General features: G+C 36.6%; 1 protein-coding gene across 1 annotated transcript in view; it reads right to left on the bottom strand.

The window, feature by feature from the left end:
- The window catches only part of LRP1B (LDL receptor related protein 1B), a 565,080-nt gene that overhangs the window by 62,016 nt on the left and 475,284 nt on the right, over positions 1-27,780 (bottom strand). The window contains exons 66-74 of the mRNA XM_034061327.1: positions 25,227-25,346; positions 18,669-18,785; positions 8,733-8,839; positions 7,947-8,076; positions 7,489-7,595; positions 6,588-6,720; positions 1,281-1,403; positions 627-749; positions 231-368 (exon numbers count right to left, since the gene is read on the bottom strand). Coding sequence (XP_033917218.1) covers positions 231-368; positions 627-749; positions 1,281-1,403; positions 6,588-6,720; positions 7,489-7,595; positions 7,947-8,076; positions 8,733-8,839; positions 18,669-18,785; positions 25,227-25,346 — 1,098 coding nt within the window. The remainder of the gene's footprint in view (positions 1-230; positions 369-626; positions 750-1,280; positions 1,404-6,587; positions 6,721-7,488; positions 7,596-7,946; positions 8,077-8,732; positions 8,840-18,668; positions 18,786-25,226; positions 25,347-27,780) is intronic.

Raw genomic sequence — 27,780 nt, 5'->3', positions numbered from 1 at the left:
TAAGCTATTCCAAAAATGCAAGAACTATTCTAAAAACTACTGCAACCTGAATTGCTATAAAATTTGCCATCCTCTTGTGGTAGGTCAAATAGAACGAACTCTTTCTTTAATTAAAATCCCCACAACTTTAATTAACTGCTGTGTTGTTGAGTAAATTTTGCATGGATGAAAGTATGAGTTAATTATTTCTTTTCTGCTACAATCACAAAAACATATCTTGTCAAACTCACTTATTTTGCAGTCTTGCTCATCTGAACCGTCTCCACAGTCATCAAACCAATCGCACTGTAACTCCATTGGAATACATTTCTTATCATTACAAGCAAACTCATCTTTTTTACATGGTCTTGCTTTATATGTGATTTTATCTATACAATTGCAAATTAATGAGAGAAAAATAAATCAGTATTTAAATTTCTTACATTACTTTAGACACATACAAATGGGAATGACCATGAAGCATTAAGGAACTGAAAAGTATTTCAAGCTTAATTTATTTCAATTTCAAATTCTGATCTACTAACCTCCAGTTAAGCTTTACTGAAGGACAAGCAGATCTCTGTAACACAGTTTGCCTTCAAGTTGTTTTCTTTTATCTGAATGCCTTGAAAGGTAATGTCACCTACCGCAGTGATCTTCATCCGAGTTATCACCACAGTCATCAACCTCATTGCAAATCTGCTCAGGTCGTAGGCAAACCCTGTTGTTTCTACATCTGTATGGCCTTGTTGGAGGGCATGGAAACTTTACTGTATATTAAAAAGAATGAATCCGTTATTAAAAAGCTAGTATTCTTGACACTTCTATAATGTCTCCTTATCAAAGCAATATGTAGATATGGGAACATAGTTGTACATGGCATATGAATGGTACTTGATTTTAACTTCTAGTACCTAATGAAACAGCACTTTAGCAATGTTTACAGTATAAATACTTCATTTAGGAAATGAAATTATTTTGTGTGATAAGCCTAATTACACTTATTTTTTGAAAATCAGTATTATGACAAATAAAACAAAGAAAGCAGGAAGCTTAATGATGATCAGTATTTCAATGTAGAAGTAACTTTTTCTCATCTGTGCATTTTCTACAAAAAGATTAATTTCTCACAAAATACCTCATGTGAAATTACTTGAACAGCAACAACAGAAAGCTGTATCCCACATTTCAAGCTAATCTTCTAAAATAAACTTAGACACTGATGTCTTTATACATTTATGTACATTGAATATAATTTCCTGTTTTAGCGCATAAAAACACTGAAAAACATCATGTCATACCACACATTTCAGCAACTTCATCAGAGTTATCTCCACAGTCATCCTCGCCATCACAAACCCAAAAATGTAGTTTGCAGAGGGAATTGTTGCACAAAAATTCATCAGCTCTACATATATTTCCCCCTGGGAGGATGAAACAACAGAAAAAAAAAAACAAAAAAAAAATCAAACCAGAAAAATGAAAGACAAAAGAATATTAATTCTTGATAAAACCAGTACAATCACTTATCATATACTATCTGCAGAGAATGACACAAATTTAGCATAAATAAATGCACAAATACCAAATGAAATGGTCTGAAAGGCACAGAGAAGTTTTAATTCAAAAATCTCTTTCTTAACCACACACTTCTTTCGCTTTCTTTTCACAACAATCAGCTAGGAATTACCTATTTGGCCTGACTACAAAAAGCAGTTATCAAAGACAGACACACAAAACTCAGTTACAGAAAAAACAAAACTAAACGAAAAAACCCACCCAAAAAGTCATTAATTTGTGCTATTAAAAAATGGTACAAATCAGAAGACATAATGTTGTGGTTTAAGACCAGCCAGTAACTCAGAACCATGCAGACATTCACTCATTCCCCCCACTTCTTCCTCCCTCCACTCCCAGAGGGATGGGGAAGAGAATCGAAAGAATATAACTCCCACGGGTTGAGATAAGAACAGTCCAGTAACTAAAGTATAACACAAATCGCTGCTGCTATCATCAATGATAATAATGATAAGGGAAATAACAAGGGAAGAGAATACAACCGCTCACCACCCGCTGACCGATACCCAGCCTGACCTGAGCAGTGATCTAGCCCTTCTGGGTAACTGCCCCAGTTTACATACTGGGCATGACGTGCTGTGGTATGGAATACCTCTTTGGCTAGTTTGGGTCAAGTGTCCTGTCTCTGCATTCTCCTGGCTTCCCCTCCTGCCTGGCAGAGCATGGACTCACAAAGTCCTCGGTTGGAGTAAACATTGCTAAGCAACAAGTAAAAACATCTATAATATCTGTGTTGCTCCCAGGCTGACAGTCAAAACCACAGCACCGCACCAGCTACTAAGAAGGAGAAAATTGACTGCTACTGCTGAACCCAGGACACGGAAATATGGCTAATGTTGTGACAGGTTACTTCAGTCCAGGTTTGTTTTATATGAATGTCTGATCTTCCAACTTCTCCTCTCTAAGCAACACATTGTGCTCAGAAGAGACAAAGTGATTGCAGTCCCTTAGACATGGGGTGGCATATTTTTTTTCTGAGGAGTAATAGGGTTGGCCAGGCTTGTAACATCCCCACCAACTATAAATTCTGTAATTAGGGAAGATCTAGCCATACAGGCACAGAACAGATAGACTAGGTGACCTCTAACAGTCTCTTCCTTTTTGTAACTTCTGAAATTTCTCATTAGGATATTTACTTAACACAAAAGGCAGCAGGAATAAGTACTTCTATGTAACTTCAGTATTGATTTAATCATCTAACAAAATGAAACAGAGGGTGAGAGAAAATATTTTAAACTGGAGTGCTCAAGCTTCAAAAATTGGTTCAAGATGGATTCAGTTTTAATATGTGCAGCAGTAAGAAGGCATTTTGTTTCAAAATTATGACTAAATTTTACCATTACCAATCAACAAAGTTACGGAAACTTCTTGAAATAGATTTTCTGTAATACACATTTTCATGGTAACTGAATTCTCAGTTTCCTGAGAGAAGTGTAAAAGAAATAAAGCTGTGTACCTGCAGAGGAGGAAACAATGAATTTTTTTATGACAACAGCAAACCTCTAGCTGTGGCTTACCTTAGTGCATTACACCCACCCCAATATTTACATCAGGCTCCAGTGGCTTTTTACTTTCAGTGCCCTGTTCACACCCCATTAAAATCAAAAAAGTCACTTGTTTTGCTATACAGAGTTCAGAATGTTTTAATTTCCCCTCCCCCCCCCCCGAATATTGATTTGCATGAAATACCCACTGTGTAAGAGAATGTTGAGAACTCTCACTCTATGTCACCAAATATAATTAACTCCCATTGCAGATATAACTTAGGAACATTAACAGAAATATCCTTCATTATTATCCAAGAAAAATACATAAAATTCAAGCATTCTTCATTATGAAAGACATGAATATAAATAAGTGCGTGTATGTAATGACAATATAACCATAATTCTAGTTGTATAATAAGATTGTAAAGAGCTAAGTTTATAAATATGAACATTGGGCTACAGATAAATATCACGGAGATTGTTTCAGAATGATGTAGAATGAAACTCCATTTGTGTTTGTTGCATTTCCAAAGAGGAAAAGATTAGTTATCAGTGAGATAAACTGGCATTTGTTTCTTGTGATTGCTCTGCCTGTCATAATTTCTTTAGAAAACAGATTACTGTAACAGAAATCATAATTGTGACATAAATACAAAGTATTACAGTAATAACCAACTAGGCAAAAGGCTTCTTATTGCATTATGAACAATTTGCAGTTCACAGAAACTCCATTATGCTAGCCAAAGAACAATGTGGGCTTCAGATAAAATGAGCACTTTCATATTTACTTACACTTCATTGGTTTTTAAAGAGATACAGTCCAGATATTTTAAAAGCAGTTTTAAACTCTAGTACAACTTTTTTAAAAGCTTTCTCTCAGTCTTCTTAAAATAATTCATTCTTCAGCACTTCAAAATATGATTTCTCTTTGCATCTAAATATATCTGGAATATTCTTCCTATTATCTTCATTTTCTGACCTGTTTCAAAATCAATCATCCCATATAACTTCTTTTTTTCCTAGTGGTAAGTGTTGCTTAACAAACTTGCAACAAAATAAGTGAAGGATATTTTACTTGGTAATTGCTACTTCATCTCTCATTATTATTCTTACTTATTATTGTACTGTGCAATGCTTTTGAAGTTACATACATATGTGACTGTAGATGACTAACATAGAGAACTACTCACTCACTTAAAAGAAAATGAAAAATCTGGAAAAAATTGAGAAGCTGACAAAACACTTGAGTCAAATATTTCTTTTAAAAAAATCTAAGAATTTCTGTTTGTCACAATTATTGAACTATGAAAATTAGATCAAGAGATGTATTTCTCAAAGACATATTTGGAAGCTTAATCACAAGCATGAAGGTTTAAGCATAGTGTTTAATGTCCTATGAATGAACTTATGCGCACACTTCTCTCTAAAGAGAGTGAGAATTCAAAATGCAGTTTTATGAGTTCTTATTAGTTGCAACATTTCACCTCCATAGAGAAACAAAATAACACCCTAATGTCTTCTTGGGGGACAACTAAGCAGGGCATAAATAAGCCAGAAGGTTCCTGGAATGTGTTGGTACCACCATCCTTCTCCAAGTGACAGAAGAGCCAAAAAGCAAAGGTGTCATGCTAGACCTTGCTCTCAGCAACAGGGAGAAGCTGGTGAGAGATGTGGAACTCAGGGCAGCCTTGGCTGAAGTGATCACAAATCCATACGGAAGCAAGGAGGGTGAGCAGCAAGCCCACTACCCTGGATTTTGGAAGAGCACACTTTGGCACTTTAAGGCACCTGCTTGGTGAGTATCATGGAATAAAGCCCTGGAGGAAAGAGGAACCCAAGAAAGCTGGTTAATATTCAAGGTTTACCTCTCGCAGGCTCAGAAGCAATGCATCCCAACAAAGAAGTCAGACAAAAAGGCCAGGAGGCCTGCATGAACGAACAAGTTGCTCCTGGACAAACTCAGACACAAAAAGGAAGCCTACAGAGGGTGGAAGCAAGAAAAGGCAGCCTGGGAGTAATACCGAGAAATTGTCTGAGCAGCCAGGGATCAGGTCTACAAAGCTAAAGCCCTCATAGAATTAAGTCTGGCTGGGGACATCAAGGGCAACAAGAAAAGCTTCTATAGGTACGTCAGTGATAGAATAAACACTAGGTAAAATGTGGGCCCTCTCCAGAAGGAAACAGGTAAACTGGTTACCTGGGACATGGAGGAACCTGAGATACTCAACATTCTTTTTCTGCCTTGGTCTTCACTGGCAAGTGTGCTAGCCACACTGCCCAAGTCACAGAAGGCAAAGGCAGGCACTAGCAGAATGAAGAACTGCCCTCAGTGGGAGAACATCTAAGGAACCTGAAGGTGCAGAAGACCACAGGATCTGAATAGATGCATCTGTGGGTCCTGAGGGAACTGGGAGAAGTGGGTAAGCCACTTTCCATTCTATTTGAGAAATGTCAGTCCAGTGAAGTTCCCACTGACTGGAAAAATTGAAACATAATCCTCATATTTTAAAAGGGAAACAAGAGATAAAAGGAAGACCTGGGAAACTACATGCCAGTCAGCCTCATCTCAGCATTCAGCAAGATAATGGAGCATATCCTCCTGGAAACTATGCTAAGGCATATGAAAAATAAGAAGGTGGTTGGCAACAGCCAACATGCCTTCACGAAGGGAAAACCGTGCCTGGCAAATTTGGTGCTATTCTATGACAGGGTTACAGTACTGGTGGACAATACTGGAAGAGCAAGTGGTGTCACCTAACTAGACTTGTGCAAAGCATCTGACACTATCCAACATGACATCCTTGTCTCCAAACTGGGAACACATTGATTTTCACTGAAGAACCACTTGGTGGATAAGCAATTGCCTGGATGGTCATACCCAAAGAGCCGCAGTCAACAGTTTGATGTCCAAGCAGAGACTGGTGAGAAGTGCTGCTCCTCAGGGATTGGTAGTGGGACCAGCACTGTTTAACATCTTTGTCAGTGACTTGGATGGTAAGATTGAGTGCACCCTCAGTGAGTTTGCCGTGGATACTAAATGGTTGACATGCTGGACAGAAGGGATGCCATCCAGAGGAACCCTGACTTCAGAAATTGGCCAATGCAAATATCATGAAGTCCAACAAGTCCAAGTGCAAGGTCGTGCACATGGATTACTGCAATCCCAAGCATAAATACAAGAAGGGCAGAGAATGGCTTGAGAGCAGCCTGAGGAGAAGGATTCGTGGGTGTTCACTGATGAGCTCAACATGACCCAGTAATGTGCAATTGCAACCCAGAAAGCCAGCCGTGTCCTGGGCTCCATCAAAAGAAGCATGACCAGCAGGTTGAGGGATGTGATTCTTCCCCTCTATTCTTCTCTCTTGAGACCCCACTTCAAGTACTTCGTCCAGCTCTGGGGCCCTCAAAATCACAAGAATGAGGTCAAAAGAAGCCACAGAGCTTTCATTTCATCACTCAGAATGGCCAGGGCACCAATAAATTGCAATGTGTGTTAATAAAAAAAATTATAAAGTAAGCCCTTTAAGGAAAAGTATCTCTTGCCTTGGTCACAATTTTCTTCATCACTGCCATCCACACAGTCATGGATCCCATCACAAAGCCATCTGACAGGTATACAGTAAGCCTTATTTTTGCATCGAAACTTATCTTCTTTACATTCTGTTACACAATCCATCTGTGTGAATACAGATATGAATGAAGTATTAATGAACAAGAGGTGCAACATACTTAAGACAAACCGAACAAAATTTACCAATGCTGGGTTTTATTGCATTGAGTATTTAATACAATAAAGTTGCCCCTGACAATACAATGTACAATTTAAATAGTTACTGAAGTCCAAGTGAAACTGTAATCACACCTTATATGTGTTTTCGTATTACTTCTTTACCTTGCTTAATATTAGCAATGGGAACAATGGCTAAATTTACATTTCTGGTCGACTGTCCTACAAGAAATGATCCTTTATACTCTAACTGCCACGTTTATGGTTCTGAGAAATAACAGAATTGGTATTTTTACCTGAAGTTGTGCATAAAAGTGATAATTTTTAAAAATGTATCAACAGTGCAACAGTAGGAAGAGCACAGTATGAAGGCCCATGCAGTCTGAGGTGCCTGGTAGGACTGTATGAAATGAATCTAGAGGACAGAGGGAGGCAGTTGTGACACAAACGTCTCCAAGCTGCCAGTACAAAGCATTCCCTAAACTAACCACCCCCAAGAACCACGCTCAGGTTTTGACCTAAGGGACACAATTTTCTTTATTATAACGAACATAGGAGCAAAAATCATAGAACTGTTATCTGACAGTGTTCAATGGATGTAAAAAAACACCCCAAAACATTTGGCTCTTTAATTATTTTCAGATCTAAAATTGTTAACAAATTTCACATCAGAGAGTAGGTGAGGAAAAAGAAAATCAACAGGAATTTGTTACCTACCTCATCAGATCCATCGGTACAGTCATACTCTCCATTGCATTTCAAAGATGCTGAAATACAGCCTCCACTTGCACACACGTACTCACTTGAAGAGCACGTTGGAGATGCTGATTACAAACACATATTTTAGCATTAAGAAAAAGAGAATTTATGAATAAGCTGTTTTATAATTTGTTTTCATCTGGTTAACATACGAATAAACATGTATTTGTAGATGACCAGAGCTTTCCCAAACTGTTTTGTAAACTACTACATATTTGACAAAACTGTATTGTTGCATCATAAGTAAATTGTATAATGATAGTGAAAGCATATTTGCATTTTATCACTAAGAATTTTTTTTTGCACTCCTTGCTACTTCTAGTCCCTCAGAAACCTTGATTTGTTGATTTATGTTATCCTTATTTCATTCTGATTTACTCCTTTATTTTATTTCTCAGCATTATTGAAAACAATACCTGGTTCACAATTTTTCTCATCCTCCCCAAGTTTGCAGTCTTCGTGACCATCACATTTCCATTTTGCAGATATGCACTGACCATTGGAACACTGGAACTGATCTCTAGAACAGCTTGTTTCACAATACCTCTGGTACAATTAAAAAAAAAGAAAGTATATACAAGATAAGGAGTTTAATATAAACACTGGTAAATATTCAGCTTATCACAGAGGTTGCAGTCAATATTCCTCCACATTATGAAATACATTCAGCCTTATAAAAAAACATATGTATTTGTAGATACAATTTATGAAAGGTAGCTTGCACCCTCTAAGTAGATGGGAAGCAGCTGAGCATGAAAGAAGGGACAAAAGTGACATGAATTAACAGAAAAATAGCAAAGTCTTACCTAGTGAGTTTATGCTAAACAGCAAATAGTCTACATTGCTTTCTCGAAAAGAATAAAACAAACCCCAAACAAACAAACAAACTAAAACACTGCTTTGTGTAGAAAGAAGAGTTCCCCAACCAGGACACAAAATATTTTCAGGATGGGAAGAGGTACAAATTATTGCTAGGATAAAAAGATGTAGACTATTGTTAAACAACTTGATTTTATTTGTACATTCTCTTTTTAGGATGACTATTTCAATAAGTTTAGGTTTATGAATTAAAGATATTTGTATATATGGATTATGTAGAATCATCATTGCTGCTTTTTAAAATATTCATGTGTGGGAATCCATTCTCCAAAATATAAACCTACTTATACCCTAAAGAAGTATTTTTCCTGGAAGAAGCCTACCTCATCTGAGCCATCTGCACAATCATAGTCTCCATCACACCAGAATCTTGCTGAAACACAGTCTCCATTTGCACAAAGAAAGTCTTTCAAAGTGCAGGTTTGAGGCTCTGAATAAAGAGAAGTAACAATCTTAGGTTTACTAGCATTTCCATAAAATATTTTACACATAACCCCCCAAATTACTTAATGAATGACTACATCAGAGTCAAAACTTGCAAACGTTGACAGTTTTTGGTTTCTGTTTTTGTTGGGTTTTTTTTCCTGTAGGATGGAGTTTCAAATAAAAAATCTGTTTTCCAGAAATCAAGTACGGGAGGAAGCATGACAATATTCTCCTGACTTAAATACTGACGAAATTGTTAGAGAGATTTAACAGAATGAGAATTTGTAGAAGTCAATAGATAGTATAAAAGAAACTACTGTTGTCAATTTGTTAGAAAACAGAAATGGAGGAAAAAAAAAAGGTAAGGATAAGGATGGAATTTTCAATTAATTTTAGGGAAACAGAAGGCAGATGTTAGATTAAAGAAAAAAAAACCACAACAAACAAACCAAAGAAAACAACACAAACCAACAAAACTCCCAATGAAACCAAAACAAAAAAAAATCACCACAAAAACAAACAAAAAAAAAAACAAGTAAAAACCATAAAGAGTTTACAGATGGACAGGAGATAGTAAAGATTGGAAGGTATGTAGGAGATTTTGTAATAAATGGGTATTTTGTTCTACTCCCTGCGAAGAAACAAAACACAGGGAGGTCTGAAGTAATTATAAAAGGCAGGTGCAATAAATGGGAAGAGTAGGCACAAAATTAATTCAAGATACAGACAAAGAAAACAAGAGAAGCATGCTGAAGGGAGTAACGGAGTAATCTTGAGAAGGTGAGATTGTCTGTTTCAGCCTATTTACTCCACTGCACAGCTGTGTGATTTTGGTACTGCTGCCACAAAAACACTGGCAAAGGGACCAGTGTGGAAGATTCCTCAGCAGAATAATATGCGCTTTCCTCCTAAAAACTAGGACAGCTACTGAAGACACTGGAAAAAATGAAGTTGATGTCTGGACTTTGGACCATCAAGTTAAACAAAGGCAGAGAAGTAGTGGTGACTGAGGAGAACTTAAACAAGTCTCTGCATGCAATTTAAATTTTGCCAGTCAGAGACCTTTGGGAAAGCAGGACTGAAAAAGCAAACAAGGATTATTTGTGGGATTATTTCCATTACAGTAAATCTTGCATTATGTAAATAATACAAATCAAGAATAAGGATCATTTAGTAAGATCTTTTCAACACAGAGATGGGAAAAGAGTCAGGCATATGGTAAGTGGCAGTGACTAAATCAGTGGAGCAAGGGTAAACAAGAAAGAGGAAAGATTTGAAAGGAGACAGTATCAATGGACAGTAATGGACTAGGTAATGCTAAAGGGTCCTTTAGCTTCTTATGGATGGTGCAAGTATGAATGCTTTTGAAAAACGTACCACTAGTGATCAAGGAAAGCAGACATAACATTAAAAGGTTCCAGTTGAGATATGTTAAGTACCAGTATGAGAATATACTAGACATGACTTGCACAGATCTAAAGTAAAGCTGATCTTAGTGTTTTTCCTGCATTTACAAAAATCAAAAACTCTTTCTAGAAGGGAAGCATTTTAAAGAACCTTTCAGTCATTTTTCTTTTCTTTTGACATCATAAAAAATGTCAAAATGACCCTGTTTGTTTGAAATTTGTTGAGAGAAATTTAATTTTTTAGGTAGAAACAACTTTTCATTTTGAAGCTGTAGGAAAGTCATAATAAAGCAGATCTATGGCAATTGCATCAGTTCACCAGCAATATCGTATTTAAGCAAATCAAAGGCTGCCATTTATACAGATTCTTACATTATACACATACTACTTCAAATTATTTTCAAAGCAAAAGCTAATTGTATAAACATTAGCAAATCACTGACATTTGATTCTTATTGTTGTCAACAGGCCAGGAAAAGAAAATTCACAATATGACATATTATGTAAAAGAAATAATTTGTGGGGAAAGTAATTCACATGCAAATACATTTGTTATGTTTCTATACTGATTTGCAAAATATAAGCAAATACATTTTCTACACTGCTAATGAATTATTTATAAACAGATCTGATTCTGGAAAAATGTATACAATGAGCTAGCTTCTCAGTTCTCTGCTTGCAAGAAGTATTTCTCTGGGGTTGAAATACATCTCTGTGATTTACATATGAACACAGAAGAGCACTTTCCCATCATTGCTCAGGCTGAAAGGAATAAGTATTAATAGACTTCTGTATAAGCAATGAAGGACAGCATCATTCAGCTTTTGCTTTATAAAAACACTGAATCTCCTTCCTGAAAAAAAGCATTTTTTGAATTATTAGAATTTCATTTGAAACACAGCACGTAAGATGATCAACTGCTTTCACATTTTGGAGTCTGAAAATAATCTGTAGTCAATAGACATTTGTCAACAACTTAAATGGCAGCAAGAAAAGGATCTCATGAGAAACATTCAAAATTATTTCATATTTGGGTTTCAATTTCCCATTTGATAGACATAGATACTGCACTAAGTCATGAATGGAAAGCAGTTTTAGGAGACTGATGTACTGATATACAAGTCTAAGAGGAAAAAAACATAACTTTTTTTTCTTAAAACATGAAGTTTGAAGCTATAGTGTAATTTTTACCTACATTTGTACAGGATAAATGTGTTTGCTCCTTGTGAGAATTCTATGCCTTGTAACAGCTGTTATAAATCAAACTTTTCGAGAAATAATTTGTATAATAGGGAAGGTACATTGAAAAAGTAACAGCAATACAAACATGGGATATGAGCACCTCAACCAAGATGAGTAAGTGTACATTGACCTCCCGCTTAATCCTTGCATTTGGCAGGAGATCACAATCATTTATAGAAACTGGGGGACGTACATAGGCCACACTTTCTTGTGATGAATGAGCATTCACCAGATTTGCTACTAGATAGTTGTGCTGGCTTTGAAACCCTTCAGTAAACTAAGCCAGAGTATCCAATATGATAAACATAATAGCAAAACAGTAATATCACGAGTTAAGCCTACAGGGCAGCTAAGCCACATACAGCTACTCAGAAGGGCAAAGGTTTGAAAACTTGTGAGATGAGATAGTTTAATAGGTAAAGCAAAAGTTGTGTGCATAAGCAAAGCAAAATAGTCATTCACTCACTACTTCCCATGAGCAAGCTGGTGTTTATCTGCTTTCAGAAAAGCAGGACTTCATCATGTATTACGGCTGAGAAGATGAATGCCATCATTCATCAGAGTTCTGAACATACCTCCTTTTTCCTTATATTCCCCAGCTTTTCATTGCCAAGTGTGACATCCTATGGCATGAAACATCCTTTGGTCTGTTGAGGTCAGCTGTCCTGGCTGTGTCCCCTCCCAACTTCTTGTGCACTCCTGGCCTACTTACTGGTGGGTGAGGTGGGGTGAGGAGCAGAAAAGGCTCTGACTGTACAAGTGCTCCTCAGCAATAACCAAAACATCAATTTGTCACCAACACTGCTTTGGATACAAATACAAAACAGAGCACCACAGGAGATACTATGAAGAAAATTAAATCTATCCCAGCCAAGACCAGTACATCTGACAAAATAGTAGAGGAGGAAAAAAACAAACCCGCCCTTCCTTATTGGAATTACAATTCCAATAGTCTATTACAATACTGCTAAAAACTCTAACATGGCCAATCCTGCAACATGAACACCTGTAAAGACAATGAAAGTGGTCATAGATGTTTTTTTCCCACACACACTTAATGTGGCATTGAGTAAAGATTTTCTTCTTTTAAGTAACTTGTATTTAGCATTGTATTTCACCAAAACAAAGACAACACTTGCTCTTTGTTAGGCATTAGACCAGTAGGTGTAGATAAAAGAAAAACCTTTGGTACACATCACTTTATGATGTGAAAATGACACATTTGCTTTTGGCAAGGTGAATTTATGAGACATTCCAGGTTAGTTTCTTTCAATATGCTGGTTTAAAACATTTTCAATTAAACATTAAATAATTGCTAGTTCTCATTTCATGTTGGGATACAAACTTATTCCAGGACAAAATTAACTAATTCGTTTTCTTGACAACTTGTAGGAGCAATACAACAATGTTTAGAAGATTCTCCTGCAGAAATAATATTTTTACAATGATTGAATTAATGTCTGTCTACAGCATTATGACATTTGCTTTGCTTCAATGTCTACAGTATAATATTTTCTTTAATTATGTTCAATAAAATATTACTTCTGCTTTCTTTTCAGCAGGAATAAGATAGTTGTTACTATAAAATTTTCCTTTTTCCAGGTTCCCTGAATACTCTTTTTGCTCTATTTTATTTCAACAAATCCAAATAAAATCTGAAAGCAAATTTTCACTACAAAAAGATGTGACCTCAGAAGAGTTAAATATGCATTCTACTTTGCTTAGCACTAACCCAGTATGGACCTATAACTTTCCTCACTTATTTGGGAGGGTCCAAATAGAGCTAAAGAATAACAGACTGTAAGACAACCACACTTAAATAATAAAGTCATAACAGACACAACTATTTGCATTACATCACTAATACTTTTTCATACCTATATGTGATATTTTTTAACATGCATTCTGTTTCATTTCTGATAACATCACCAGGAATCTCTGTGTGCATGTAAAGAAACTGTGTAGAGATTATAGAAATACTTGCTCTGGATTTCTGTAATCCAATGAATTCAGTCTGCATTATTGAGAAACGACTCCTTTTCTGATGTAGTTGCCTGACAACCTTTTGTATATTCATGTATGCTACGAACAATTTATCATAATGCACAATGTAATATATTTTGTCAAACGCTTTCGAAATTCTAATTTCGTTTCATTACACTTTATTATATAAGTGTCTTGGCAGCCTATAAAGAATTCTATACATCTATTTCAAACTGAACAGTATTGTGTACTTTCACAATGCTTTCAAGATTTTAAATACTACACTGTGTCAGTAAACACCTACCATATTTACTCTAAACAGCAGAATATGGAATATTAACAAAAGTTAAGTGAATAATGCATTTGACAAGCAAAAGAAAAGAAAAGTAAAAGTAAAATTAAAAAATTATTCCAGAGTTCACCACTCTGGCCTTTAGTTTCATGCACTGGTTGTTTCTGCTTACTCTCAACTCACTAATTCCATCCATTGTAATTAACTACAGATGTCTTTATCTCCAACTCTAGAAAACAGCCAAGAACTGAATATATAACTTAATTATTGATGTGAACAAAAAGATGGCAAGCTTAATATTTTTTTTTAAAAAAAAGGAAACCAGGCAGACAATTGCTCCCTTGTTTTTTGTTGTTTTTTTTTAATTAACTTTCTACTATGATAATCTGAACCTTAAGGAAGAAAATTATTAACACTGGGTGATAAATAAATCCCACGTCACATATGACAAATTACAAATAAGATGTGTGACACTTGTCTCTGCCCATGGCAGGGGGTTGGAACTGGATGATCTTAAGGTCCTTTTCAACCCTAAATATTCTATGATTCTATAAGTTGTATTTTGTATGATTTTTTTCCTCAAATTTTCAACACATTTTCTAGTCATGTAGATTAACACTGCTGCAGCAAAATAATAGGTCTATTTTACTTTTATGTAAGGATAAAAGAATATGAAATACTAGAATCATAGAATAGTTAGGGTTGGAAAGGACCTTAAGACCATCTAGTTCCAACCCCCCTGCCATGGGCAGGGACACCCCACACTAAACCATATCACCCAAGGCTTCATCCAACCTGGCCTTGAACACTGCCAGGGATGGAGCACTCACAACCTCCCTGGGCAACCCATTCCAGTACCTCACCACCCTAACAGTAAAGAATTTCTTCCTTATATCCAATCTAAACCTCCCCTGTTTAAGTTTCAATCCATTACCCCTTGTCCTATCATTACAGTCCCTAATGAAGAGTCCCTCATCAGCAACCATGTAGGCCCCTTTCAGATACTGTAAGGCTGCAATGAGGTCTTCGCGCAGCCTTCTCTTCTCCAGGCCGAACAGCCCCAACTTTCTCAGCCTGTCTTCATATGGGAGGTGCTCCAGTCCCCTGATTATCCTCGTGGCCCTCCTCTGGACTTGTTCCATGTCCTTTTTATGTTGAGGACACCAGAACTGCACACAATACTCCAAGTGGGGTCTCACAAGAGCAGAGTAGAGGGGCAGGATCACCTCCTTCGACCTGCTGGTCACGCTCCTTTTGATGCAGCCCAGGATACGGTTGGCTTTCTGGGCTGCGAGCGCACACTGCAGCTGGCTCATGTTAATTTTCTCATTGACCAACACCCCCGAGTCCTTCTCTGCAGGGCTGCACTGAATTTCCTTTTTGCCCAACTTGTAGCTGTGCCTGGGATTGCTCCCACCCAGGTGTAGGACCTTGCACTTGGCATGGTTAAACTTCATACTTTTATGAAAGTACAGTGGGCCCTAGGTCTAGATTTTCACAGTCCCTGCATCTGCTTTCCAAGACCTGGGTGGTGCGGTCAGAGCCTTTGCCAGTGAAGACCGAGGCAAAGAAGTAATTTGGAACCTCAGCCTTTTCCAAATCCTGTGTAGCCAGTTCTCCCAAAAGCTTCCGGAGAGGGCCTACGTTGTCCCTAGTCTGTTTTTCAGCCGCTACATACCTATAAAATCCCTTCCTGTTATATTTAACATCCCTAGCCAAGTTTAGCTCTAACTGGGCCTTAGCTTTCTTAACCTGGTCCCTAACTTCCCAGACAACATCCCTTTATTCATCCCTGTCGTGGTTTAAAACCCAACTACCAACTCCCTCTCACTACCCCCTCCCCTCCCCGCTCCCGAAGGGATGGGGAGGAGAACCGAAGGAGTGCAACTTCCACAGGTTGCGACAAGAGCAGTCCAGTAACTAAGGTATAACACAAATCACTACTGCTGCCACCAATAAAAACAATGATAGAGGAAATAAACAAGAAGAGAGAATACCATACCACCTGCTTAAATGGGCCCGACCCAGAAGAAAGCCTGCCCGAGCCCTTCCAGCCAGCTCCCATTTACCTCCCCGGGCATGACGTGCTGTGGTATGGAATACCTCTTTGGCTAGTTTGTATTGGGTGTCCTGTCTCTGCTTCTTCACAGCCTCCCATCCTTCCCTGGCAGAGCATGAGATTCACAAAGTCCTTGATCAGAGTAAACATTTGAGCAGTAACTACAAACATAAGTACTATCAACACCATTCCAAGACTGAAAGTCAAAACACAGCACTGCAGCAGCTACCAAGAAGGAGAAAAAATTACTGCTACTACTGAACCCAGGACAATCTCAGGCCACCTGTCCTTGCTTCCACCTTTTATAAGCCTTTTTTTTCCTGTGAATTTTTCTCAACAGCTCCTTATCCATCCAAGGAGGTCTCCTGGCCCTCCTGCTGCACTTCCTTCTAGTTGGGATGCAACACTCCTGAGCTTGTATCAGGTGATCCTTGAATGTTAACCAAGAGTCTTGGGCCTTCTCAGTATTTTAGTATATATGAAAATTGAAAGAATACCACTAGCACTCATAACAAATTCTTAAGTAACACCTCTCACAAAGTTAAGAAATGTTTTATGTGCCAACCCTACCCCTAGGTGTATAACTATAAATAGTTCTGAGTGATTACTGAACCAGATGACATTTTTCTCTTTAGATGACTTGCATGGGAAAACTACAGCACTATTCCTTGCAGTAACTCACAACATTTTAAAATGTATATAGTAATTAAAAGTGTCATGGTTTAAGTAAGTCAGTAACTCAGCATCACGCAGCCACTCACTCACCTTCCCTCCTTCCCCACTTCCAGGTGGGATAAGGAAGAGAATCGAAAGAATGTAAACACCAGGGGTTGAGATAAGAGCAGTCCAATAACTAAAACATAATGTAAAACAACTACTACTACTAAATAAGGGAAATAATAAGGGGAGAGAATATAAAACTGAAAGGGGTAAGGAAAAAAACCCAACAATAAACGCAAGTGACGCACAATACAATTGCCCACCATTCACTGACCAATGCCCATCCTGACTTGAGCAGTGATCTGCCCCTTCTGGGTAACTTCCGCCACTTTATATAATAGGCATGATGTGCTGTGGCATGGAATACCCCTTTGGCTAGTTTGGGTCAGGAATCCTGTCTCTGCTTCCTCACAACTTCCCATGCCCCTCCTCACTGGCAGAGCATGAGACTGAAAAGTCCTTGATAGGAGTAAGCATTACTTTAGAAACAACTAAAAACACTGGTGTGTTATCAGCATTGTTCTCAGACTAAAATCAAAAACACAGCACAGCACTAGCTACTAAGAAGGAGAAAAGTAACCATTGCAGCTGAACCCAGGACATGCCTTTTCCTCACTGACAGAGCATGAGAGACTGATCAGGGTAGGGGCTGGGTAAGCAACAACTAAAACATTGCTATCTTATCAGCACTGTTTGCAGACTAAAGCCAGAACTCAACCCTACACCAACTACTAGGAAGAAAAAATAACTGTTACAGCTGAAACAAGGAGAAAAAGGCAGACAAATCCACTTTAATATTTCAAGCAGAACAAGCTATTCTTCAGACATCTTGTATTTATAGATACTGTATCTCAAATTGGAGAAAGGGACCGACAGGTCATACTCAGCATTAGAATGCCTAATTTATTAAGATTTCTAGGTCATTACCTTCGAGACACTAAATATACATTCATGATATACAATCAGGAATATACATTCAAGATTATCTACACAAGAGACATTAATTTATTGTATTTCTAAGTACAAAAGAAATAAAGAACAGAAATGATCCACTGAAGAGAAGCCACTTGAGAAGTATTTTTAAAATTTCTCTCTTGAAATATTTTATAAAGGCAACAATCATGAGATAAAACCATGAAGAATTTGCCATTTCTTCCTGAGAAGCAGATCTAAATTAAATCACTGAAAGTGGTATTACAGAGATTTATTAGGCATTCAGGTTTTTCATTTTTAGGAGAGGACTAGGCTAACAGAGGTACACTGAATAACAACTGTTTCTTAATGCAATTAAGTATTACAGAACTGAATGTCTCATGATATAAAACAAGGCAAACCACCTCAGGAACATAACGAATGTAGGCGAAGGGGTAATGGCTTTAAACAGAAAGAGAGTAGATTTAGATTAGATGCAAGGAACGAATTCTTCACTGTGAGGGTGGTGAGGCACTGGCACAGATTGCCCAGAGAAGCTGTGGTTGCCCCACCCCTAGAAGTGTTCAAGGCCAGGCTGGATGGGGCTTTGAGCATCCTGGTCTAGTGGAAGTTGTCCCTGTCTGTGGTAGGGGCATTGGAACTAAATGATTGTTAAGGTCCCTTCCAATCCAAACCATCCTATGAATCTATGAATGTAAAGGGCAAATAGAGTTTGATAAAACTTTATGTTTAACAAACGTTTGTCACTTTATCACTGAGCAGTTTTTTAGTGTGAGGTGTCTCTGCCCATGGCAGGGGGGGTTGGAACTAGATGATCTTAAGGTCCTTTCCAACCCTAACTATTCTATGATTCTATTCTATGATACTATGATTCTTATCCAGAGATCAGAAATGTGATGAATAACTTACTGACAAAAGTAAACTACTTGTAATACTTACTTTGAATTCATTAGATTATTGAGAAATCATAGGTCAGGTATTTTTCACAGCTAATACAGAATTATAGCTCTTTATAAGGATGAATAAAATTGGAGAATTTCAACAATGGACAGTTTCTATTCTGGTCAACTGATTTTCAACAGATGAGATTACATTCAACACATACAGGTGCGGTTTATCAAAATTGAAAAGCTCCCTCTTACACGTTGCTAAACTGACTCCACTCCTTATAACATACACTTTGGTAAAAGGTACTTACTACAGTTTTCTTCATCAGAATTATCACCACAATCATTTTGGCTGTCACATCTCCAATGATCTGGAATACAGTTGTTATTTTTGCACTGGAATTCATGAGGCCCACAAGTTTTTTTATCTGCAATTAAGATGAATATTATTTACATTACTGAGGATAAAGAATCAAATTGGAAAGACTGCTACGAAAGTGTGACATGACAATATTGCTAAGCACATTTAAGGAGCAACCATTATCCTTGAAACGTTACTTGCAGAGATAATTTACTTCTCATACCACATTCTTTAAGATTCTATTTATTCGCTCATACCAAAAGAGATAACACAAATTTGATGATAAAATAAAAATATGGACTGTATATACATTGTCATTTTAAGTAAAAACTTAAGAATTGATCTCAAATTATTTTGGAGAGGGTATTCTTTCACTGAAACTTAAAAATTGCATTGACTTTTCCTTGGATTTATCTGTAAGACTGTTTTACAAAGGATCAGATCACATTAAACCACAAGAATATTTATTGCAATATATACAAAATATATATTTCTAGAATGCTATGTTTATGACTAATCATATCTGACAGAAAACTTTGCATTTAATTTACATTTTCACCTTCTGATGTCTTGGACTGTAAGTCTATTTATACAACGTAAAACATTATATGAACAGCTTAATTTTCACAATGTACTCAATTTTCAATTAGCTTTCCTGTTTATACTAGCATTGTAGCAAAGCCTCTTGGAGATGCATGAACATCCTGAACTCCTCCAGTAGGAAGGAGCTGCCTCTGTGTCTTATTTACATTATCTCTTGAGTAATTCGTTCAGGTTCTAAGGACTGAGATGAAATAAGTAAATTAAAAAGTTACCAGTGACATTTTCTTTGAAGAAAAAAAGAAAGCATGCATTGTAAAAGCCTCAATGACATATTTAAAATTATGTGTCACTGTGATGAAATTTCAATAGAAATTTGTTAAATTTCTGTTAGGCTATTTCATAACATGTCATTTCAGACTTCATACTCTTTATCACGAGAACTCAATGAATTCTAATGACTGACAGAGTGAAGGAGGAATGAAACACCAGCTTAAATCAACCTGCATTCTCAGCCTGTGAAACAGAAAGGATGACAAACTACAGGTATTAGATTTGATACTATGGCCCAAACTGCTGTTTACTGCGCTTTGTTTTAGGTGTGGTTCCAAACTAATGTGTTAAAACTACATTTGAGTATCAAGAAGACGGAAGTAAATGGTGTTGCAGCTCAGCTGTGTGCACTCAAAAATTCGGTCATTATAATAATGCTTTTTGCATTTATTCCTTATTCTCTGCCAATACTGTGAGTAAGTAGTTTTCTCCCACAGTACTTTTTCCTATGATGTTTCTTAAGATGACAGCTTAACATTTCAATCATGACATTTCAAATACTTGCATTGTCAAGAACTTAGAAAAATATCTAACATTACAAAACACAAAAAAAGAAAAAAGACACTGGTACTTTTTTTCTGTAGCTTTGTAAAAGATCAAGTTTCAAACCAGAAATCTGTCCACTAGCAATTAAAGAACTTCTAGGAAAGTTTACAATCTCCCATAAACATATCTGCCCACAAAATGAATCCTACAGACTAATGGCAGATTATATTCTTTTTATCTTTATACATTCAATAGAAATACCAAGATCTAATCAGTAATACACAGAAGCCAGTGACGGCTTCTTTTGAATGAAGGATCCCTTTATTTCAGCTACCTGCTAGGATGAAGAGAACATGAAGTATATGTTTTCTTATTCTTCATGAAGTATTACCTAGTCTCAAGGATGCCTTTTGCGAGCATTGCATCTTTACACTTGTGAAAAAAGGCTGGATTTGATTTGATTTATTTATTTATTTATTAGTTAATCCAAGTGCAGTCCAAACTTATGATTACCACTTTAACATTCATCTTTCTTTTTTTACTCTATTTTTACCAAACACGAAGAAATATTTACTTTTTTTTTTTTTCTATACAAAATATTTTGCATGTTTGTAAGGCTCTCTCTTCATTTCACAAATCTGAAAGCTTGTTTTGGGTTGACTGATCTCTCATAGCAGCTTACACTTGACAATGCCTTATGAACCAGATTTGCTTATCTTTTATTTCCTTCTTTATGTTAACGAGAACCAAGGAAAAAACTAGAATACTGGAACTAAAATATAACAAAGCTGAAGATTTGGGAACTTGTGTAACAAATACCTAACCTTTGAGAAAGACCAATTTACTCAGCTCAAAGGAACTAAAGCAAGAATTGTGGAACCCTGAAAAGCGTGCATAAGCCCACACACATTTTCATTGCTGTCTTCAGTACTAAACTGCTTTCCATTTTTCTTAAAATGAGATCACCTTAAAACATGAAAGTTCTGTTAAGAATGGTACAAAGGCAAAGAATTCAAGTACTGATAACTCAATTTTCATGTATATATCTCCAAACTGTTATTAAGAGATTCATTGATCTACTGGAATAATCAAAGGCCCCTTCTCAGAAATCTGTGTGACTGCCTGAGGCAGCTGTTGAGTAGTTGGGGTTTGTCTTTCGTGCATACTGAACTGGGATTGTACTTCACATAGTACAATCAAGATTCTGACTGAGCATGAAGAAAATGGGATGAAGGCTTAAAATGGAAAACAAAACAAACCCCTCAAATTATATATGCATCCTAAAAGCATTTTAGTTCAAACAACAATCGCTACAAATTAAAACATTATTTTGTCATTAATTGCACTGCATTACTGTTTGGGGATTTTGATTCCATACACATGCATGTTTTCGCATTTGACTGTATGTTTACCTGAGAAGGATAAAATCCAAAATGAGAAGAAACTCACTTTTGATCAAGGGTCAGCTAGCTGTTCTAGCACTTGGCAGATTGTCACTGATGCCTGATACAGGAAATAATAGGTCTGTTGAGGAAGGTTTAATTTTATACAGCATACTCCATCACTAGAAAAAAAACCTGCTTTGGCTCTTTAGGTTAAAAGTAAAATTATTTTTTAAAAAAGTGAGGAAGCAGGATGCAGTCATACTATTGTTGAAAATTATGCTAATAAAGACCTAAAATACATATAACTTTTAAAGCAGATTATAATCACTTTCTATGACCACACACAGCTTTCTTCAGATTCTGACTCAAACAGGGCCTTTTCTGATGTGAAGTATTAAAAGTTGTGAGCAAAGAATAGCATAATATAACGGCTTCTCTTAATTACCTAGTGTCATGGGTTGAGCATGTTTTGAGGGTGTTTTTGTTCAAGGTTTTTTCCAGACAGGTGGAGGAGGGGAGTCCGGGAGGAAGGAGAGACAGGGCACCTGACCCAGGCTAGTCAATGAGGTATTCCATACCATACCACGTGATGCCCAGGAGGCATATTGGGAAAGAGAAAGCTGGAGAGATAGAGCTTTAGAGGAAAATGGAGGAGGGAGCACGCGGTGCTCAGCCGGGCAGGGTGGAGTGAGTTATGGGTCGGTGGCTGGTGGGGTGTTGTATTCTTTTCACTTGCTGTTTGCTGTACCATTATTATTTGTAGTAGTAAATGGCAGTAGGGGTTTTGTGTTATGCCTTAGCAATTAAACCGTTCTTATCTCAATCCGTGGGGGCTACATTCTTTGGATTTTCCTTCCTAACTCTCCAGGAGTTGGCGGACTTGGTTTAAACCACGACACCTAGACAGAAAGCATGAATTAACTCTACCTACTGCTCTTTGAAAACCACCATACACTAATTAATAAACATACATTTCCTAATTCTATTACAGGTGTTTGAGTTGGAAAGTAACCACGGAAGACTGAATACAGTCAGACTACTTCTAACAAATTTACTCAACATACTATCTCCAGTAACACATAGAACCGGATGTTGAATGAGCAAAATACATGTGACTATGTAGCACTGAAGCACAAAAGATTATCCTTTATACAAGTTTTGCATTGCAAGCATTTTAGAAATTAACTAGAGATGATATCTAGTACTACATCAGCATATGCAGATCTTTATTATATGCAGATCTTTATTGTACTCAGCTTGTAGCTTCAGAATTTAATTCAATCAAAATTGCTCATAAAAATAGCCATCTGAAAAAAAGCCAAAACAATGCTGAAGTCCAAACCATGTTGAAACTACTGCTATAATTAGGTCATTTAAACGAATGCTAAAATTATGGGAAACTTGAAAATGTGATTAAACCCACCCTGTTCTTGTGAAGAATGTGTACGTTATTATGTCAGGCAAAAAGATTGTAAATATGGATAAACCGTTCTGTCTCCTATCAACACAAAAACTAAAAGCATTACATGCAGCTAGCAGATTCAAAATAAAAATGTAGGTGTTTTTTTCTGGGAAGTGTGTAATTAAGCTGCAGAACTCCTTGTTGAAGCATGCTGTAAAACTTTACAAAGGTTAAGAGAGACTGAAATCCATCAACGGTAGCTATATACAGGGCTATATTTGACTCACAATATCCAGATTCTCAGATTGTTAGAGGGTAGAATAGTATCTCAGGAAAGTTTAAGTACAACCCTGCATGGCTCACATATTCTTCCCTAGATACTAGCTTTCAGTCACTGCTAGAGACAGAACAAAAGGCAAGCTAAGCCTTAGCTATGAACCAGCAAAACTAGTTGCATATATTGTGATTGAAAAAGTCTCCTTAACTTGGGATTGCATGTATTGCACCTCTATACCATTTTACTGTTCGAGTAGTTTGGAAGTTATTCTTTCTGTTGGCTGAAATGATGAATAACAGTGAACTATCTATTATAAATACAATTTTTCCTCTTCGCCATTAGCTTTGTTTTTCTAATTATTTGCTTTTAAACTTTGTGTCTTGATGATACTATTAGCTGAATTATTTTGAGACCCTTTGTGCTGTTGGGCTTGCATGGGTTCCTCAAAATATAAATTCACGGTTTGGAAGCTTGGAATGCTGCCCAAATTAGAAGAAAAAATATGTTGGGCATCAAGGTGATGGGAGACAGCACAGGAGAAAGCACCTATGAAGTAGATCAGAAGGTGAACAGTGTAAGGCTGGTTCTGTAATAGCCAAGAAGACATAAAGTGTATCTATGGCAAAGGTTCATCTCTTGCACACACTGTTTTCTCAAGCAAAATGATTTCCTGCATTGTAACTTCTCTTCAGTTGATATGATTAACTAGCTTCCCCTTCCTGACAATTCAAATGATGGTCTGCTTTTCAGTGTTGTGGAAGAGTTCAAGTTTCCTAGGCATATTTACCAGCTCCAACATTTTCATATATGTGCTCATGTCAATTGCTTGAAACATATCCATGGCAATTTGGCACTCTCAGCACTTTATTCTTGAATACAGCATGCCCATCTCAGAGTATTTTTTCACCTTTTTCCTTGCATCTTGAAATTTTCACAAGTTTTTCTGCACTTGGTGAGTGTGTGTCTTGCACTGACATCCATGTTCAGTGATTTTTCCAACACTGATCCACTTACTCCAACTGATTATCTGTAATCCATTTCCCAGGTGGATATTTATTATTTTATTTACTGCAAAAGTTGACCCAGTACTTTCCAACAGCACAAGCAATGAATGACTGAGAACAGCTACTACTACTATACAGTGTAACACTTTTTTTTTTTCCAAGTGACTGTAAATAACATACTAGGTATATACAATAAAATATCATGTACAAATTTGTAAATAGTCTTAGTAATTTTAGTTGTTTCTGCAGAAATATAATCAACTCACCTGTTCTGTCAATAAGAAACATACTAAAAACTGTAGAGTTGTATTTGTGATCCAACAATGAATCTTCAAAAAAGCAATGAAGTAAATTCTTGTATTCAAAGCTAATACTTATGTTCTAAAAAATCTGTGCCAGTGGGGTAGAACACTGTGGTTCTGGATATTGTGCAAAATCTGACTGACATTAGGGCTTGGTTTGGTAATGGTGCAATTCTGTTCTTGATCTTCTCTGTAGAGAATCTGCCTTCTCAAACTATCAAATTTAAGAACAGAAGTTTCATACCAGTTTCGTTGGCGGTTCATGGAGAATTCCTATGGGGATGCCAAGTTTGTGGGTGGTGTGTTAGGGCATGTAATTAGCTAGAGCTCACAGAGAGAAGCAGAAGTTGGTCATGTCAAGTTGGAATCTGCTCTGGACCCTTCTGCACAGCTAGTCTTAAATAACATCATTTGCAAATTACTACATTTTTCTCTATTTATGAACTCCAGCAGCAACAAATTATGCAGAATAAATTGACAGTAGCTGAATAATACTGAGAAAAATCAAGACTGTCATCATATTCCAAATGAGATACTCATTTACAGCTCCTGTCAATAACATAATAGTATAATATGAAGTTTGATGAGACTATATGAGACTACTTATATAAAGTTTTCCATTCAACAAGAACTGCACGAGCCAGACAGAGCTCTCATATCAGATAGGTATTACCACACATTGAAAGAGGACATACTGAGGGGGTTGATTATACCCTTTCGTTACTTTTTTTAAAAATGCTAAGCTACAGCAATACATTCTAAAGAACTGGCATACTCACCACAATTAGCTTCATCTGATCCATCAGCACAGTCTGGGTCTTCATCACATACCCATAGTTTAGAAATGCAGTGTTTTGTTGTTTTGCACTGGAAATGGTCTGGAGAACAACTGTTTTCAGCTTTAAATAAAAGGATCCCAAATTAAAAATAGAAATTTCTCCTAATAGAAAAAAGTATTTGTTTTAAAGAAAAAACTGCTAAGGATTCAAAATTCAGATACTGTATATCTCTAGCATCACTTAGGTAACATCTGTGAGAAAACAGCATTCAGGTTTATATATAAAATTTTCTCTTTTTTAAAATGTATTATATTATACATTACAGTAAGATCAAATGAATCTAATAAACAAAGTGTCTGTTGTGATTTTTTTTTTCAACAAACCACTTTAGTAAAAAGCAGGCAGACTTTTTTTTTTCCCCTAACTTCCTAAAACACCAGTTATCAATTCTGAAAGTCAGTTTCGCAGAAAAATGCTTTGGACAAATCCTAGAGCAAGTTAAAGATGCAAAGATGCAGCTAACATTCATCTTATTCTTTCAGGATGCTCTAAGTTAAAGCTTTAACTGCATTAATTTTAGAAACAGCCACTTGGCAACAAAAAAGATCCTCAGCTCTCTAGACTGTCTCTCTCACAATATTATATGTGGGATTTTACTATTTCTTAAACTCTCACTACTGAAAGTATAGACGCAAGATGAAAACAGGACATGCATCTGGACTAGACTGTGAGCAAGCTATTTGTGGTCAAATGCATAAGGATTTCTTTAGAGATATGCACAGGTACTAAAACCTTGAAATTTTTCCAAGCTGAATTGTACCTATGTAGAAAACATGATATATTCTCTGATAATGTTTTCCCACATGAATGTTTGTTCCATTTTTACCAAGGGAGCTCCATAATGCTTTTAACAAACTTTCTATCCCTTTTGAAGTTATTTGCTTCTTGGTACTATCACTCTTGTTTCTTGTGTTTGGCAAGATAAAAAAAAAATTACATTTGTTAGAAGTCATTGTATTATTTCATTAAGTGTCACATTTCCATACATAAATTTACAGTGTTGGAATTAAACAGCATTTAGACTTGGCGATGCTGATAACTACACTTATTAAAAAATAATACTGATTCTCAGTTAGGACACCTCACAAGGGGATTTCAAAGTGCTTTACAGGGAAGACCAGCATAATTACCTCAACTTCACATATGGAAAGCCTTAAGTATAAAATGTAACTTTTTCAAGGTCACTTGAATATAAAATCAGTGGTATGTCTGAAAAAAAAAGGTCTGTATTTTATGAATCCTAATCCAGGGAAATTAGAATAAAATGGATAATCTCCTCCGTTATCTGTCTTGTGACAGGAGGCCAAGTCAATATGAACTTTTTGTCTGACTTACTTAAAACCTCTCCTTTTCATAATCTCCTCAAAGGCATCTGAAGAGTTTTCAGAAGCCACAAGTGAGGTTATATTAAAATAAAAACTAGCACACTTAACTTTCTTAGAAGGGAAGCTAATAAAGACTAGGTAAAACAGAACAGAAACCCACCACATCTTTGCAAGTGGGTTGACGGCTGAGTTCCAGACAATTAAAAAGCTTCTTTATATCACAGCAGACTCTCCTACCCCCAGTAATCCCTAGGAAGTTTTAACTCCATTGCCACTGATCCTGACCCCTTCCCCCCACCACAGTCCCTAAGTACTGCTGTGCTGTAGACTCTACTACTCTGATTTCATTTGTCAGCTGCACCTCAAGCTTTTGGGAACCTTCCATGTCATATGCAGTTCTTTATAATGAAAAAGGCAATCTCCCTTATCTTTCAGAGGAGTTTCTTTGACCCCACCTAAAGTACTTAAAGAAAAGTTACATGCAAACCAGCACTTGATACTGTCTGCCTAAGGCTATAGTTCTGCCAGGATGTTTAGAAGATGGCCATTAAACATGACCAGCAACAAAGCTTTTGTGTCCTCAGCAATTCCTTGAAGAAGGCTGTGTTCTTTGCAGAAATGCAGCATATACAAACCTTGAGAAAGCTAATTCAGAAAACAGGAATAACCACATTAGATCATCAGATCTGAATAACTGAGTGAATGACAGAGATGTATTTCAAGACAGCACCATCATTCTAATTAGAAAAATTATTAAAACCACAAGCAACTCAATAAATTCCCATTCTAAATCTGAAAATATTTTCTTTACTTACATCTAAGAAATACGGAGCGAAAATGAATTTATGAGAAGATGTGTTAACAGCTAAGTAAATGGAAATCAAGCTATATTGGCAAATTAATGTACAAGTCCCCAGAAGACAGGGAATAGAAAAGGTGGAAAAATCCATCAAAGGATATAAAAGCAGCTACGGATCTACATCTTTTGCAAAAAAAAAAAGACACATAAAAATATCTTCCATTCAAATATGTTGCTGCAAGGCATGGCAGATGAAAGATACAAGAAGATGAATCATTTGTGAGTTGGTTAACAGTAAAATGGATGTTTCAGCCTAAGTCAGAAACCCAATTAAATGCTTGAAATTAACTGTTTATACACCCCCCTTCTT

The sequence above is a fragment of the Melopsittacus undulatus genome, chromosome 4, assembly GCF_012275295.1.
Source record: "Melopsittacus undulatus isolate bMelUnd1 chromosome 4, bMelUnd1.mat.Z, whole genome shotgun sequence".
In the NCBI taxonomy this organism is placed as follows: Eukaryota; Metazoa; Chordata; class Aves; order Psittaciformes; family Psittaculidae; genus Melopsittacus; species Melopsittacus undulatus.
Note: the sequence above shows the minus strand (reverse complement) of the source record. Positions and strands in the feature narration are given on the sequence as shown.